Genomic DNA, 18,647 nt, shown 5'->3' with positions numbered 1-18,647 from the left:
GGCTCGGCGGCATACCGCAGCATCAGAAGGGCTCTCCTCTGTTTCCATAACAGGTGGAGCAAGTACATTGGATACTGGAGGGGGCTCTTCTCCACTAGCGTCCCCCAGTTCAGTTAGCCAATTTTTCATCCAAAGGAGGCTGGACAGTATTGCCCAAAGGGTCAAGCTCTCCTTCACTTGCCAAACTGTGCAATCCCGTAGGAAAACCAGGAACAGGTTGAATAAGGTCAGAAGGAGCGTTGCCTAAAGCAGACGGCTCCATTGGAGCCGCATCCTACGCCATTGCGGGGTTGTATCGCCTGGAAAGAGTAATAGTATCGGCGTCAATCAACGCCACCGACTTCATTGGCTGACCTGACGCTGAAGGTGTGAACCCCGAAGGGCTATGCACCGGCACCACCTCGTATCCAATAATGGATTCAGAAGGCTCAACTACGACGAGGGCGAACCCGCTGGCGAGGATTTAGACAGGGCACCTCCTACCTCCTTGGGGCCAGAAGGCGCACCAGAGGGAGACTTAGACCCAAAAACCTTATGTAGGGAAAAGTAATATTACTGCATTTGAGTTAGAGTTACCCAGGCTCCAGGACATTTAGGGATGCAAGGGTGGACTCCTGTGAATGCTCCGCAAACGAAGGTTGGGAGACGGCATTGGAGACAGACTTACGTACCCACCGTTTGCGCTTAGGAGCTTCCCTTGACATCCGCGGGCCCTCACCCGAATGGCTCCTTGACCAGTCTCTGGACTTCGACAACGAAGCACGGCCTCATATAATCGCGCTGACAGAAGTTTCATACAACGCTCTCTCAATAACTTCAGCCAATGATGATGCTGACAAGTACAACACTCTTCGGAGTCATGTTGGTTTCCAAGGCACCACAAACAGATGGTATGAGGCTCTGTGATCGACACCTGTCTGTCACAAGATTCACAGGGTTGAAACCCTGAAGAAATTGTACGCACACTGTTACCTCGACAAAACGTAGAGAGGGGCCAAAAAACGCCCCCTAAACTGCTCCGAATCTGCGTTGCAAGCGCTAAAAAGAAGGAATTGACTGTGGCGCATGGCCGAGGTTTACTTGAACTCTGTCGACAACACATCTGGTAAACTACGTCGATACGGAGTCGCCAATGCCCTCTACCAATGCACATACGTGCTATGGGATAACATTTTCAGATACAGTGTTGTGCCTGGGAAGATTCTAAAGTAAGGAATCTGCGGCTAGATATCACTATCAGATCTGCACCATACAATCCTATGGGAGGGAAAAGCAGGTAGGTAAAGCACACAGCACAGACAGTTGTAGGGGTTTACCTTCCAGGTTTAGAGTAGCAGGAAGCCAAGGTTTAATGTTTTACCAACAGGTTGTTGGGTGTGTCCCGAATTCTGCCGGGAGTAGAGAGTTAGTGGAGTTGGTAGCTGGCGTGCCACAGGGAAGGGGAGCCCTCTAAAAACATGTTTGGCACACTATTTCCACAGCCAGTTCCTATGGTGGCTTCACGTGTTGGCGAGGAATCTGGTCACGTAAGAAACTGATGTCCGCATGTCGGAGGGCGTCTTAGAAAGACTCTGGTGATGTCACCCTAAAGGTAGGTAGCCCATTGGCTGGTACTCCTCTTAATGTCCCTAAATTGAGTATTTAGGTGGCACCCCTTGACCCAGAACTTGAGATTTGACAGGCCTAAAGAAGAAGAGGACTAAGAGGAGCTGCTGAACCTGAGAACTGAGTGCCAGCCGTAGAGTTTTGGCGCATACTCCTGCCTGCTGCTTCAAGACTCAACAAGCAAGGTGAACTGTCTTGTCCTGTTGTTGTGTGGCCTCTAAGAACCCCAGGGGACAACCAGCCTTTGCACTCTGCCCAAGGATCTACTCCCCTGCAGATTGCAGGCACCAAAACCGCAGAGTCCATTCCACCGACTTGCAGATCCTCAGCCCAACTGGTGCAGCAACCCACCAGGAAGAGGTACTCGTGCTCTCGAAGGTTAGATCTGTCCTTCGCCCCCCCCCCCCTCCCCGGCATATCATAGGCACCAAAACTGCTGAGTCTGGTCCACTGACTTGCAGCTCTGCCCGGTGCAGCAACCAGGCATGAAGAGGTACTCGTGCTCCAGAAGGTCAGGTCTGTCTTTCACCCTCAGCTCCCACCCTCCCCTCCATGCAGATCGCAGTGTCTGAAACTGCAGAGTCTGGTCCCCTGACTTGAAGCTCCCCTGCCTGACCGGTGCAGCAACCAACCTATGAAATCGCTCTGCCCAGCGGATCAGTCGTGTCAAAGAAACACCTTATGGCAAATTTTGCTACATCTCTCCTGGCCATAACCGCCTGAGAGAGCACAGCCTGGACCGCTTCCGGGACTTGTGGCAGCACTTGCTCAACTGTCTTCCAAAGGGAGTGGGAGACACAGTCCAATAAGCATGCGATATTCACCGACCGCAATACCAGGCTGGAGGAAGAAAACATCTTCTTTCCAAGTGATTCCCGCCTCTTGAATTTCCTATCCGGAGGGGCGGAACGGAACACGCTCTGGGAGGTAGAAGCCTGCACCACCAAGCTTTCAGGGTTGGGGAGTTGGCTGAGGAACTTTGGGTCACCCGGAGCCAGGCATTGATGGCATGCAATTGTCCTATTCACAGTAGCCCCTGTGCTAGGCTTGGACCACGTGCCTAGAAGGACATCAGTAAGTGCTTCATTGAAGGGCAAAAAGGGGTCAAAGGTGGAAGCCCCAGAAGCACTTCAGTCAATAGATTAGTCCTGACATACACAGAGGGCAACTCCAGTCTGAGGACCTTGGTTGCTCTTTTGACCATCATGGCATAAGATGCCACCTACTCCATAGCCACAGTTGGCAGAGAGAGCATGCCAGTATCTGGGGAAGTGGCCAGTCCACTGGCCTCCCCAAGTTCCCCATACCAGTCCCTCTGCTGTGCAGTCTGGGTTCTCCTAGCACTCTATCTTACATACTACTGAAATGTAGTTAATGTAAAATGGATCCCAGTGTAGCTATGTCGACCTGTGTCACACAGACTTCATATACACACATTCTCTATTGGCGGTGAGCGAACCAGCAAAACAATAGTCATAGTCAAGCAAAGTGCCTGTGCATGAGCAAAGCCTGGAAAATATTTGGCATGTAACTCATGCAACAAACATCATGCAAAAATAAGATAAAGTTTCTTCAAAATTCCAAAACGTGTATTGCACCTTAGTACATCAGATTACATTACTGAATTGGAAGGTATTTATTAAAAGTGATAGTGTTTAGACATAATTAAGAGACCTGTCAGTTGTCATATACAACATAAATATTGCCTAGCTTTGTATTATAGATGGAACAACATTATAACCTATTATCAAACACAAGAGGTTTTTGTACAGTGCACATGCTCACCACACATATTTGAGGGACTCTCATATATGATAATGAAGAAAAAGGAGGCTCAGTGAAAATATTTGCCTAGGACCACATAGGTTGCGAGTAGGGCAGCCTGGACTGATCACAGCTTTTCTTTTTTCACATTGTGCAGATCAGCCACTTGATGGGTATCTTTTTCTGTCTCCCATTTTATACTAAAAGTTAATGTACTGTCCTCAATTCTTGGGGCATGAGGTTAGAGCGTGGTGGCAGGCAGCAGCAACATGAAAGTCTGCCTAATTTTGGGCTGGAGGGTCCTAGAACACCTCAAATTTAGTGACAGCCAGGCATCCAGCACGAACCTTGCTTTAGCTTTCAGTGGCTCGCCCCCCTATTTCTCTACACACATAGGACATCTATGTCCCACATGAATGGGCAAAGTAATCGATTGAAGGGGACTAGCAGATCCATTTGAAACAAGAGAGGATATTAAGCCACTCACCATAGCAGGCAACAGTTAAAAAGGCCTGCTCTCCTGCTGCAATCATACTGCTACCACGTCAGTCTTCTACAGCCTGGTGAGCTGTGAGTAGTCACGCTCATCCAAAGGAGGGAACTCAAGGTACCTTTAGTGCACACCCATGATCCCCTTGTGTGCTGAGATAGGGCTTGAAAGGATAGAGCTTGCTACTGTGAATTTGATGCAGGAGCACATGCTCTTCAGAGCCATGCAGGGTCTTTTCTCTGTCCTAATGATGACACTCAAGACGTTCAGAAAGAGGAAGAAGAAGACAGATAGGGTATGAGTAGGAGGAAGTGTATGGGTTGAAATGGCATTTTTAGAATAGGGGAATACTAGTGTGATTCAATGACTAGCAAGAGGAAAAGAAGAGGAAAAACAAAGGTTAAAGAAAGAGAAGGTAGGGTAGTAGATGACAATAAATGGGCAACAGTTAATGAAGGAAGTTGGTCAAGGAGAAAAGCTGTGTGATTATCTTTGGTAAGAGAAGTGATCAAGCTAGAAAATGGGGAAAGTGAATGAGTTTAGAGAGGAAGATCAGTGGGGGCATAAAGGGAGGAGGAGCAGAGGAAAAATGTAAATTGTCAATATTGAAGGTGAGGAAAGTAGAAAGATCAGAGACTCTCATGGAAGAGGATGCAGAGGGATGAATAGACTTCGGAGAAAGAAGCTGATCATGGAGAAAAATGCATCAGCGTAGCGTGGGGAAAAAGATGTAAAAAATCAATTTTAGATCACATTTTTAGAATGGAGAAGAGCAGAGTGTAGAAGGGGTAGGAAGATGAAGTGAATGAGTAAGCAGCACTTCTTCCACTTGTGCCCAGCCTTCCTCACTGTTATGTGAGCAAGGGACAGGTCAGGCAAAGGCTTGGAGTCACTTACGAGAATGGTAAAGATGGTAGGAGGATGGAAAAGGCCCAAAGTATACGGAATGCCAACAGAAAGAAGGAAGAAAATAAGATCACTGTGAAGAGAAGTTAAGAATTCATGACAAGGAACAGACAAGACAATAGTTGGCGAAGGATGTCAGGAGAGTATAATTCACAAAGGAATGAGATAGAAAAGGGGGAAGCATGATGAGAGGAGGAGGAGTGAGAATGAAATAGGATAATGGGCTATCCTAGAGAAAGGAAGAAGACTACAGAGGACACACTATCAGAGGTAATGGAGATAAGAGCCAGAAATTTGAGATGAAAATGGCAAGCTATGTAAGAGGGGTGAACTCCATACACAAAGAAAATGAGAGGAAGTCTTTGTAGAGAACAAGCGGAAATTAAAGCCACCAAAGAGAAAAAAGGGTGGAGGAAACTGACAAATAAGTAGAGAATGAAGGTTTTTCCAGAAAGCACTATAACAACTAATTGGGCGGTAAATGACCAGGAAAATAATGGGCTGAAGATAGGAGAACAAAGCAAAATAATATTAAAAGGAACAGAAAGTTGGGAGAGAAAAACTTCCACAAGGAATAAAGACAGGGTGGTACAGGAGGCTAATGTCACTGCTAATACCGGTGGAACGATGAGGGTGTGGCAAAGGGGGATGGAAGGGCAGGAAGAGCACCAAGTGGTAGTGTTAGAAGGAAGAATAAATCTTTATCTAACTGACCTAACATTTTAGTATTTTCTTTTTTTAAATGGACTAAATGGGTGTTGGAGGCAAATGCTGTTTGTTGTTCTTATTTATTATAAGACACGTGAATATGTCTGTTACCCAAATCTCCTTTGGAACCTTGTTTCAGTAAGCAGAAACAAAACTGAACCAGAACAATTTTTTGCTTCCTTTTTTTATTCAGCAGTGATAGTATCAGACAAAAATGTACTTACTTCTGGGACCAGAGGAGCTGGAAATGTCAGCCAGTCAATAAGTTCACATTTATCCTTTAACCAATCAGCAGCCCAGACACTAACGCGGCGATCTGAGCTGGCAGCCAACCAGAGCTCTTGTCCATCAACATCAAAATCGTCATGCTATAGGGTATAAATGCAAGTGGTTACATTATGCATGAGAGATGGGAAGTATGATGACCACATAATTACAATAGACATGAAGTTACTTACCTTCAGGGATGTTCTTTCCAATAGATACAAAAGTTACTACATATTACTTAAAGAACAAGTTACTTACCTTTGGTAACACTCTTTCTGGTAGAGACAAGCTAGTTGCAGATTCCTTTTAATATTCCTCAGGTGTCAAACTGGATCTGGAAAGAGGAGGGTGAAGAGGCCTTGAACCACCTCTGGGTGTAATTGCCACTCATAATCCCCTAGGCCCCAAAGGCTGAGTTCATCTGCCCGGGTGTTCAAAGAGTCCACCAGGTGATTCAACACCAGAAAAATACCCTTCAGGGCTAGCCATTTCATGACGAGCAGCACCTCCTGGCACAGGGCCAGAGACTACACTATATTATGTGCACAACTTAAAGTTTCCTGGTTACGGCTTTTGGTGCTCCCAGGTAGAGTGAATTTCTGTAGTCCAGGCAGGACAGAATCAATGCCAGGACCATTAGCCTTCTAGACCGTGTGGGGAGCAGGTGTAGTATTTTATGTAGCATACTAAGAATGCTGTAGCAGCAGGCTGAGATTTTTGTAGCCTGAGTTTCTATGGTCAAGGATTTTCACAGACTTTTTATACCCGTCTTAAGAGCAGGGGTGTGCCTAAATAGTCTGGCCAGCCGAGGCTCAGAAGGGGTTCTATATTATACCCTAGTATACTAAGCTTGTTTTTATTCCCATTTATCTTGAGCCAAGACCTATCCATCCAACTTGCTACCATCTCCAGACATAGTCCAAGGGAGTCGGGTTGGGGGTCAAGACCAGTTGGGTGTCATCAGCATATGATACTATGGAGATCCCGAACGGCAGGAAAATGTCTGCCAGAGGACGCATGAATAGATTGAAAAGCATGGGAATCAAAAATGAGCCCTGCGGTACTCCACACTGCAAAGGAAATATGTCTGAGGAGCAGGATTTATCGAAGATCTGGAAGGTTCTGTCCCTCAGAAACACGCTGAGCCAGTTCAAGGCCTGTTTTGAAACTCCTGCATTGTAAGTCCTTTTGATAAGGAAGTTGTGATTTACAGTGCTGAAGGCAGCACTTAAATCAAGGAGTATGATGGCCACCGTACCGCCATGATCAAACTTCATTTTTGAGCCCTACACTACAGTTAGAAGAGCGGTTTTCGTGCTGTGGTCAGAACCCCATCTGGGTTGAGTGTACGACATTGTTTGCTTCGAAGAATTCTGAGAGTTGCAGGTTAACATGTCTTTCCAGTACTTTCCAAGGAGCAGTGAGATCGGCCTACAGCTTCCAGGACATAGCGTGTCCAGGGTTTGGCCTTTTTAATATGGCTTTTACCATGACGTGTTTCCATGCAGAGGTCATATTCTCTTTTCTAAGGAGAGATTTAGCATATCTAGCATTCAGATCCCACTGCAGAACCTGCATATGCCACCTAGCATGCTTGACCAGCAGGCTGCAGGAAGACATCAGCACCAGAAGTCTCAGAGTTGACCTCACGGGAATGAGGCTGAAAGATTGGGATCATAGCCTTAATGTCCTAGGCTCTCTTTCCTGGGGGAAAGGCACGAAACCGAACTGTGTCCAGAATGACTCAGATGTAAGGGAGGATCCAAGAAGGAGTCAGGTTTGACTCTGGCACAGTTATAGTGAACCCCAAGGTTGACAGGTTGTTGGCCATAGTCTGGAGGTGGTTGACGACTGCCTGGGGCAAGTCCGCCTTCAAGAGCTAGTCGTCGAAGTAGGGTAAGGCTGGCACCCCTGACCTTCGAAGGTATGCTGTCACCACCGCCATCATTTTTGTGAACACTTGAGGGACAATGGTGAGACTAAAGAGAAACACCGCAAATTCCAAGTGCTCCTATCAGGCCACTTTTTAGAGGAAGAGGGGAAGGGGTGTTGGGCTCAAGAGTGCTGTCCTGGTTTTTGCTGAAGGGGACCACGGGTCTCAGGGCTGCAAGCACCAGGAGGCACCAATGAGAGGTGAAGGAGGAGGAGGCTGCCACACCCCCCACAAATGGTATATAGTGTGACTTGCACTCCTGCTGTGCGTGCCAAGCCAGGGCTGAAGGCAAGCCTGGCCTACGCCCATCTGCGACAGGAAGATGCAGGGCTACCCTATTTGGTCCTTTCATCTTGGAGTTCTCCAGTGACTACCCTTGTGGCTACAACTATGAGTACTCAGGACTGTACTATGTAGAGTTGCTATGGGCAAAAGAAAGGCCCAAGATAATGTTAATGGGCCTTATCCAGCCAGGAAAATGTGCCAAAAGGCACGCTGCTGCCAAATGCACACTTGATGCAATTGATGATTTGATCGAGGAGGTAGAGGATATGTTGAACAAAGGGAAGAATCAGTCCGGGACCACCTCTTCCCAACCAAAAATGACTCACTTTTTTAAAGGTAATAGTGGAAGGGGAACCATGAACAAAGCCAAATCTCACCCAGCTACCAACAAGGCCCCCGGAAACTCCTCCAAAACAACTGTCCTCAGCTCACCAAGTGCCTCAATCCTTCCTAATTTCGACCATTGAACCTATCCCACCTGAGATAGAACCCAGCATAACAAGCTCAAACAGTTAGGCCCGTTAGCCAATCAGGCAGAGTAACACCATGGACCAAGCAAGGAAAACACATATATAGAGGAGTCGAGCCCAGCAATTGCACACCTGAAAAGCACCCTGGATTCTATGAAAATGGCTGTCACAGAGGCAAACACAAATCTATCCAACAAGCTAGAGATGCATTTGGCCAAGTGTCGATAGGATTGGCCTAATCAACCAACTAGCCCATGGGAGTGCTGCCACAGGGAGCAAAACACATACAATACCCTCCATCTACTGCCCTAAGAGCTCCAAGTTATGTTATGTTCATTTCATTTATAACGTGCTCAAATCACCCCAAGGGTATCTCGGCGCAACCAGGAGACAGGGCAGCAAGCACAGCTAGCTCAGAACAAAATTGTTTTAAGTAACGACAAGAATGATGCGAACAGATCTTAATATGGTGTGGTAGTTTGTTCCAATAAAAAGGAGCCAGATAAGAAAAGGACCTGCCGCCGAGTGAGCCCTTTTGACATGAGGAATGATTAACAGAGCTACATCACTCGATCTCAGAAGACTTGACGAGAAGTAGTGTCTAAGTTTGGTAACTAAGTAAGCAGGGCCGGCTTCAGTTAAGGCTTTATGTGTAAGACAACACATTAAAAAAATATTCTCTTCCGAACAGGGAGCCAATGCAAGGTCTACAAAAGGGGGGCGGAGGCGGCCCCAGATGGCAAATTGCAAATGAGGCGAGCCGCAGTGTTCTGTACCATCTGCAATTTTGATAGCGACGTCTTGTTTGCTGAAGCCAACAACATGTTGTAATAATGCAAGTGACTAATCACAAGGGCCTGGACCACCGTTTTCCTTTCTGAAAGTTCATCCATGAATGAAACTCTTTGGCCAGAAACGGTCAGCACCTTAGTGGCATTGTAAAGCTAGATTTGCAGACCAGGCATGCACAATTCCAAAGACCACAGTGTACCAACAAATCTCATTTTTTTCCTTCCTCTCCAAATAATATACCCATCTATCAGCAAGCCGAACACAGGCGCCACCCCTACCTGCTAAAGCTCGACTCTCTAGCCGGCAATCCACAACCCCCAAGTAAAAATCTAACATCATTGCCATGTGCAACCAGGGTTTGCAATATTTTCATGACAAGGGTACCCAGACTTTTGCCAGACCAAATGGAGTCAATTGAGTCCATGAACAACACGGTGATGCACGGTATTCTCCATAAGCTAAATGTTGCTCATTGATCCACTCAGACATTATCTCCGCCCAACGCTTGTCCAGCAATACTGGCCCCTATGACAACAATAAACTGACTTTGATAAACCACTTTATTGCAAGACGGTTAGCTGGCTCTGGAAGCTCAGGCTTTTCCCCCCTTTGATACAGACATTCAAGCTGCTCCGGACATTCCCAACAACTGATACTCGTAATGTGTTGAGCTTGACTGAGAACCTAAACACTTTGTCATCCTCAAGCCAATTGAAGGGGAAGGTTAGATCTACGGCAGCAAATCAATCAAAGCTTCCCAATACTGTTAGCTCTCCACATTCCCCACAAAAGGAGAATGACTGGCTGGTTAACATTTCTCTTAGCAATTCCAGTTCTACCTGCCTTACTATTGATAGTGTCCATACTTTGCCTACATAAATAGAAACTGAACATATACCTGGAGCCTCACAAGATCCACACTTCAGTTCCCCTAGGGTTCGAGACACGGTTTCATGTTGAACAAGTTACTTACCTTCGGTAACGATATATCTGTAAGAAACATTAGTAAGTTAGATTCCTCACCTTAGAATATCCCCAGGCGTCAGGCTGGATCCGGAAAGATTTTCGTCAGCAATACCCTTGCGCGTCACTAGGCGTCGTCTGACGCCGCCCTCGCGCGCTGACGTCAGTTCTTGTACATAGCTTTCCGCGCCAGGAACGCAGAGCCATGCAAGAGACCGACATAGGTGCCAAAAAATTCTAGGGCCTTGAAAGGGATGACCTCAACCCTAGATATCTGTTCGCAGAACAGGGAGGATGGGTGGGTCGGTGAGGAATCTAACTAACTAATGTTTCTTACAGATATATCGTTACCGAAGGAAACCATCTGAAAGAAACACGTTAGTTAGATTCATCACTATAGAATAGATACCACAGCAATACCAACCCCGGTGGTGGGTCTGCGAACCAAGATCACACCAGAAAGTCCTGGAGAACAAAGCAGCCAAAGAAGCCGTCTCTCCGGACTTGGCTGTCCAGGCAATAGTGTTTGGAAAACGTGTGCAGCGAGGCCCACGTTGCTGCCTGACAAATGTTTTGCAAGGGGACTCCCCGGCCCAGGGCAGTGGTCGCCGCTGTGGCCCGAGTGGAATGGGCCCTCAGCCCTACAGGTGGTTCCTTTTTAGCTAAGGAGTAACATGCCTTGATACACAAAACGACCCACCGAGAGATGGTTCGTTTGTGCACCGCCCGTCCCTTCTTAGCGCCCACGTAGCCGACAAAGAGTTGGTCGTCCACCCGGAACTGCTTGCTGCAGTCCAGACAGAAGGACAGCGCCCGTTTTCGGTCCAGACGGTGGAGCCTCTCTTCCTCTTTCGAGGGATGCGGAGGCGGAAAGAAGGTGGGCAGCGTAACAGACTGCCCGATGTGAAAGGCAGTCATCACCTTAGGAAGAAAGGAAGGACGAGTCCTGAGAACAAATTTGTCCGGATGGACAGAAAGGAAAGGAGGCTTAGAAGAGAGAGCCTGGAGCTCACTCACTCTTCTAGCAGAGGTGATGGCCACCAGGAAAGCAGTCTTAAGCATCAACAGACAAAGGGGACAATTATGAAGTGGCTCAAAGGGACCGCACATCAGATACGTCAATACCAGATTCAAATCCCACTGAGGCATTACGAAAGGGACAGGAGGAAACCTGTGAGTAATGCCCTTAAAGAAGCGAGAAACAGCAGGGGATTTGAAAAGAGAAGGCTGATCAGGAAGCCGTAGGAAAGCAGAGACAGCTGAAAGATAACCTTTAAGAGTGCCCAGAGCAGAGCCCTGCTGGGCCAAGGAAAGAAGAAAGAGGAGAACCTCAGAATGAGGGGCGGAAAGGGGATCCACAGCCTTTGATGTGCACCATGCCACAAATTTGTTCCACCTGCAGGCGTATACCGATTTTGTGGAGGGACGCCTGGCTGCCAGAATAACATCACAGACTTCAGGAGGCAAGTCAAATGGCATCAACTGTCGCCGCTCAATCTCCACGCATGGAGGTGGAGGCTGGACAGGTTCGGGTGGAGGACCGTCCCCTGCTGCTGCGACAGAAGGTCCTCCTGAAGAGGCAGTCGTATCGGGGGATCGATCGGCAGACTGAGTAGCTCGGGATACCAGTACCTTCTCGCCCAATCCGGAGCCACCAAGATGACTTGGGCCCGGTCTTCTTCAGCACTCTGAGCAGAAGTGGTAAAGGCGGAAAGGCGTACAACAGACCGCAACTCCACTCGTGACGAAAGACGTCCCTGGGCGTGTGCCGCCTTGGAAACTCCAACGCGCAGAACTGCTGACATTGCGCGTTCTCTTCGGTGGCGAATAGATCCAACCAAGGCTCTCCCCACTGCCGAAAGAGGCCTTGCGCCACGACCGAGTTTAGACGCCATTCGTGAGCCATCAGGCACGGGCAGCTGAGTTTGTCTGCTCTGGCGTTGAGAGAGCCCGTCAGATGTTGAACCACCAGGGTGATGCCCTGATGTTCCAGCCATGTCCAGAGGCACAGAGCCTCCTGACAAAGGGTCCACGACCCCACCCCGCCCTGTTTGTTGCAATACCACATGGCGGTGGTGTTGTCCGTGAACACCTGCACTACACTTCCCCCGACAGAGGGAAGGAATGCCTTCAGTGCAAGTCGGATTGCTCTCAGCTCCAGAAGGTTGATATGGAGCCGGGACTCTGCCGGAGACCAGAGGCCTCTGATCTCTGCCTCTCCCATGTAGCCCCCCATCCCAGGAGGGACACATCCGTCACTACTACATGCTCCGGTTGGGGTACGGAGAGGGATCTGCCACTGACCCAATCGCGGTCCGTGAGCCACCACTGCAACTGTCTTGCAGTGCCCTCCGAGATCAAGACATGGTCGGACAGGTTGCCCCGATGCTGGTCCCACTGAAACTTCAGGTCCCAATGCAGAGCCTGCATTCGCCATCTGGCGTGATGCACCAACAGGATGCAGGAGGCCATCAGACCCAGAAGCCCCAGCACCAACCTGACCGGAACCCGGGATAGAGGCCGAAAGATTGGAATCAGAGCCTGAATATCCCGGATCCCCTGCTCCGGAGGATAGGCCCGGAACTGCGCCAAACCTAGAACCGCTCCGATGAAGAGGAGCTTCTGGGAAGGACTCAGATGCGACTTCGGCACATTGATGGAGAAGCCCAGCAGATGCAGGAGGTCGGCTGTAGTCTGGAGGTGGGAGACGACCGCCTGGGGCAAGCCCGCCTTCAACAACCAGTCGTCGAGATAGGGGAAGACTGGAACCCCCAATCTGCGCAGATGAGCTGCGACCACCGCCCTCACTTTCGTGAACACCCGAGGGGCACTGGTTAGACCTAAGGGGAGCACGGTAAACTGAAAATGCTCCTGGCCCACCGTGAACCGCAGGTAACGCCGGTGGGCCGGCAGGACGGGGATATGAAAATAAGCGTCCTGCAAGTCCAACGCTACCATCCAGTTGCCAGGGTCTAGGGCAGCCAGAACCTGAGCTAAGGTGAGCATCTTGAACTTCTCCTTCCGGAGGATGGAGTTGACGCTCCTGAGGTCCAAGATAGGGCGTAGGCCCCTTTTGCCCTTCTTGGGAACCAGAAAGTAGTGAGAATAACAACCACGACCTACTTCTGGACCAAGAACGCGCTCGATTGCTCCCTTGGCCAAGAGGGCCGTAACTTCCTCCTGTAGAAGATTCAAGTGATCCCCCGACATGCGGTGGTACTGCGGTGGCATGGCTGGAGGGGTCGCCTCGAAGGGGAGGGAGTAGCCCCTTCTGACGATTTGCAGCACCCACCTGTCCGACGTCATGGAAAGCCAGTGGAGCAGGTGATGGCGAACTCTGCCTCCCACTGGCGTGGAATGGGCCTGAAAGCACGGACTAGGAGGGCTTTGAGGCGGATGCTGCTGGGGTAGATGTGGACGGACCGGCTCGTTGTCTCCCTGTACCGCCTCGGCGGAACACACATCCGCGACTGCGTGGAGGTTGGTTCTGCGGCCTGTGGCTAGGCGGACGTGAGGGGGCGCCCCTTCCTTGGCCATGGAAGGGGCGAAAAGCGGAAGTTTGCGGGCGCGGGCCGAGAGGCCCAAGGACTTGGCCGTAGCCTGGAGTCCTTAAAGCGCTCCAGCGCACTATCCGCTTTGTGGCCAAAAAGGCGACTGCCATCGAAGGGCATGTCCATGAGGGTGCTCTGGACATCCCCAGAAAAACTCGTGGACCGCAGCCAGGCGTGGCGACGAAGCGCCACCGTGGTCGACATTGCCCTACCCAGCGAGTCCGTAGTGTCCAGTCCACATCGGATTGCATGCCGCACTGTATCCCGCCCCTCGGCAGGAGCCTGGGCGAGCCGTGTCCAGGCCTCTTCCGAACAATGGGGCAGCACATCCTCCACCATATCCCACAGGGAATGGGAGTAACGGTCCAAAAGACAAGCGGTGTTAATCGACCACAATCCCAAACTAAGGGAGGAGAACAGCTTTTTACCAAACTGTTCTAGTCTCTTGGATTCCCGATCCCGGGGAGCGGACGGGAAGGAGGTCTGGGAAGTAGAGGCCTGGATTACCAGGCTCTCGGGCGTGGGGTGCATGGACAAAAAACTGGGGTCGTCCGGTGCAGGGCGGTGGCGCCGGGCCACGTTCAGGTCCACAGGAGGTACTGTGGAGGGCTTGGACCAGGTGCCCTTCAGAACGTCAACCAGTGCTTCATTAAACTGCAGCAGAGGCTCCGAGGAGCTTGCTGACGGTTGAAGTACTTCTGTGAGGAGGCTAGTCCACATGGCCACAGCAGGTAGCTCCAGCCCAAGGGCTTCGGCCGCCTTGCGCAGCACCACAGAAAATGCAGCACCTTAATCCGAAGCCACAGTCGGAGGAGAGATGAAGCCAGTGTCAGGGGAGGTATCAAGACCACTGGCATCCCCCAGCTCGTCTGCCCAGTCCTGAGATAACTGGTCCTGCCAGGCCAGAGGGTCCTCTGACCCCTCCCAGTCGTCACCGTCATCCGATTCCTGGTAGACAGGAGGAATGATCGGAGCCGGACGGAAGATGAAATTGCCACCCATCGGTGTCGGGCGCGGAGCCAGGCTCACCACAAAAGGAACTCCACACAAGGTTATATATAAAAATAGCCTTTGTATTATCGGAACACATTAGAATAGTAAGCACATATTATACAGGGTGCCACCTGGCACTGGGTCATATCTACAAGGGATTATTTACACATGACAGGGCCACCTGGACCACTGTCAGAACCATCACAAAGTGAACTTAGTAAATGTAGAACTTGTTATACACATAGAACACAACCAGTAACTACTGGTAACCACTGTACTTAGCATCAGCCTGTAACATAAACCACATTATGCACAGTATCACATTAGGCGCCAAACACATTGTACGTCAACCTCATCAGAATAAACACATTATGCTATTCTCTCACAAGTCTAAACACATTAGACCCTAACCTCCTAAGTATAACTACATTAGGGAATAAATCTCACTAGCATAAACCATAATATGTGAACCAACCTCATAACCATAAAACACATTGAGAGGTATCAACACAGGTGTGTAATTCATTCTACAGGAATCACATTTCCTAGCACCCAAAATCACAGTAGGGCCTGGCGCCCTATAAACCTAACAATCCCCCTGGCCAACTGGCCATCCCAAAGGGGGCTCACCTGCCACCTAGCCCTCTCCTTACCGGGCTCCTGGCATGTGGTCTCGTCCATGCGGCGGGGGCCAGCACCAACAATGCGCCTCGGGCCCCCGGCGCTGCAACCTCCACACGGTGGGGCTCTCTATTTCACTGCTGGCGCCTGCGGGGCTCTCCCTCCTTACGGGAGCCCCGCCTTACTTCTGCACCAGGCTTCACCCGGTCCCCCGTCTCGGGACCGGGACTTCAGGATGGGGCCAGCGAGGCCCCAGGCTGCCTCCTTTTCTTCTGGCGCCATCCAGTGCGGAGTGGGCTCCCACCTGGAGTTTTCCTCAGCGTGCACCGGTGCTCCCACAGCTCACGGGAGCCCCACTCGAGGGATAACTTCCTGCTGCACCGCAGGCTCCGCCCACGTCCCGGACAAGGATGCCTGACTTCCTGTGGGCCGCGGCAGTGATTTCTGTACTTCGGCAGTAAGAGGGGTAGGCTGCCTCGTAATGGAAAATATACAGCGGGGTGGGCACCTCCTTCAAAGCAACAGTATAAGCGGCACAAAAGCGGGGTGGGCACCCGCCGATCAAAGCACCAGTAGGCTCCCGCTATTTTAAATAATCAAGAAGCAGGAGAATCTCCTCGCCGAGATTCCCTTCGAACAGAAGCTCCGCGCTGCTAAGCCCACGCTCTCCCTTTCCTTGGAGGAAGATGCAAAACAAAGCGTGCACAGGGCGCAGGACGCTGCACAAAGCCCTGCAGACATGAAGGCAAGCAGAAGGGTCCCAGAAAGTCCTCCAGTCATCAAAGATGGAGCAAAACAGCTCCCAGCAAAGGAAAGTCCTCCAGGCATCCAGGGGCAGGGCAGGGCCCAGGGAGGCAAGCCTTCCCCTGAGCCCCAGCAGCAGCACACCCCTGGTAGATTCAAGTCCACAAACAAGAACATTTACTTGGGGTCACAGCCCCTTATTTATACAGCTAAATCCTTTGTCTAAAACTGTAGGGCGAGGGGAGAACCAGATACAACTGGTTCTGGAGCACTTTGTTTTGCTCAGCTCCCCTCTCTGTTCACAGGACAGGCCAGGGACATCAGACGCACCACAGGAGGTGGAGCCAGCATTATAAAGGGAAAGCCCAGTCCCATTCAGGTCCCAGGTGCAACTCCTCCCTCCCATCTACATGCAGACCTCTCCATTCACCACCGGGCAGACTCACCCTGGCTCCTGGAATTCCCCAGCCCTCTCAGCTCCTGTGAATCACAAGCCAGACATGCAATTCACATCACACAGCACACAGAAGTGGCACTTCTCCACCAGTCACACAAAATCTGCGCACACCATTGTGCAGCATTTATTCTCACGAGTTCGCACATACCAAACTCGCCCCTGCACTCCTCTCACATTAGGAACTACCATGGACACACATATCCCCCATGCATTCCTATGGGAGGGCAGGCCAGTCTCACTAAATGTAACTCAGAGCGCACACACTTTACGCTGGGACACAGTGCTAAAGTGCCTAGAGGCCAAAAACCACTAACACTACATAGGGAAAAAGGCCAGGATAAATTCAAAAAGTTTAGGGGTGAACCTGCAAAAAGGGCCAGGTCCAACAAACGTGTACAACAGGCCAGTAGGCGGAAACAAAGTCAGCAATCCTTAACATGCTACAGCACTCCATAGAGGCACTACCAGTAGACACCCTTTTGATTATAGCAGGTGATTTTAACATGATGTTTGAACCGCTTGATAACTACACACAAGACTTATCTGAGTAGGAAGATGCCCAATGGCTCATTCCAAAACTAGACATCCAGCAAGTCACGAGATGCCAGGTCCTAGAAAACCAATTGTCGAGTAAGATGTTGAGGCTAGGGTTTAGAGCCTGCAGTGGTAGATCACAGTCAGCCAAGATGGAGACCATATCTTTAAAAGGCTGAACCAATCATCTTGCATAGATTATATACTTCTACCCGTCCAGACGTACAAGTTACTTACCTTCGGTAACGATGTATCTGGTAGAGACTATTCTAGCCGCAGATTCCTTCACGTAGAATTATCCCCAGGCATGAGACTGGATCCGAAAAACTTTCTTGCCCAGCATCCTTGCGCGCCGGGGGGACGACATCACGCGACTCCACCCAGGCGTCATCCGCGCACGTGACGTCAGCGAGGTCACATAAGTCCCACCCCGGCGCGCCTACGTCAGTTTTCTTCGGAGAACTTTTCCGCGCCACAACACGGAGCTAGTAGACAAAACTGTGAGAGTATAGGAACAGTGTGCGAAAGAGCCAAAAAGGCATGGTGAGGAACAACACCACAAAGAGCAGTGCCCGAAGGCAGGGAAAGAACAAAGGACAGAGCGGCAACCCTGCGAGGACAGAGACCCCCCCCCATCAAAGGAGAAGGGACATATGTAAAAAGGTCACAATAACATACAACAGGAATACAATCCCAACCAAAGACAAGGAAGGGAAAACAGTCGGGGACACACAGGGAACGACAAGCCTCGAAGACATCCCCATCACGGAGTATGACAACCCCCATCAGGAACAAGGGCAGAGGCACAGCCAAAAGCCCCCAACCTCAAGGATCGCAAAGAGTCAGAAGTACCAACAACCTAACCTCCCATGTGACAACAGGGAGGAAAAAGGGACAGCCTGATAGAAAGAGGGAAAGAACGTACTCATAGAAGACACCGCCGCCCACAGGGAAGCGAGTGCAAAGACCAAATCACAAGCCCTCGCAGAACGGGGAGGAAGGGCGGGCCGGGATGGAATCTTCGGCTAGAATCGTCTCTACCAGATACATCGTTACCGAAGGTAAGTAACTCGTACATCTGAAAGAGACTACTAGCCGTAGATTCCTTCCCGTAGAATAGATTTCCAATCCATACCCAAGGGGAAGGAGGGTCTGCGAGAGGACCCCACCCACCTGGGCCAAACAGACACCCGCATGGGGCCCGAGTCCCAAACAGGACGAGGAGCCCCGTCCCCCAGGCAAGGGGAAATGAAGAAGAAGAAGAAGAAGATAGCCTGTCTTCACTCAGCAGACGAAACAAGGCAAGGCGAAATGAGGGCAAACACCCCACGTCCACGTGAGGCAACAAAACCTCCGCTCAAGGCCAAAAAAGGGGGCACCGAAGGAGAAGAGCAACCTAGAGACTCCAAGGAGAAGAGGCAGAGCAAAGGCAATCCCAAACAGCAGGGCGCCGAAGGAGAAGAGAAACCCAGAGACTCCAAGGAGAAGAGGCAGAGCAAAGGCAAGCCCAGACAGGATGGCGCCAGCAGCAAGAAACAGGTGGAAGCCGAAAAGGGGAACCCAA

The 18,647-nt window shown here is 50.3% G+C and overlaps 1 protein-coding gene across 2 annotated transcripts in view; it reads right to left on the bottom strand.

The window, feature by feature from the left end:
• Nucleotides 1-18,647, bottom strand: part of WDR90 (WD repeat domain 90) — a 1,426,420-nt gene that overhangs the window by 160,556 nt on the left and 1,247,217 nt on the right. For both annotated transcript variants that reach the window (XM_085628141.1, XM_085628142.1), the window contains exon 40: nucleotides 5,698-5,841. In XM_085628141.1, coding sequence (XP_085484267.1) covers nucleotides 5,698-5,841 — 144 coding nt within the window. The remainder of the gene's footprint in view (nucleotides 1-5,697; nucleotides 5,842-18,647) is intronic.

Source organism: Triturus cristatus, chromosome 10 (assembly GCF_964204655.1).
Source record: "Triturus cristatus chromosome 10, aTriCri1.1, whole genome shotgun sequence".
Classification (NCBI taxonomy): Eukaryota; Metazoa; Chordata; class Amphibia; order Caudata; family Salamandridae; genus Triturus; species Triturus cristatus.
The sequence above is the reverse complement of the archived record's forward strand: the minus strand, read 5'-3'. Positions and strand labels throughout refer to the sequence as shown.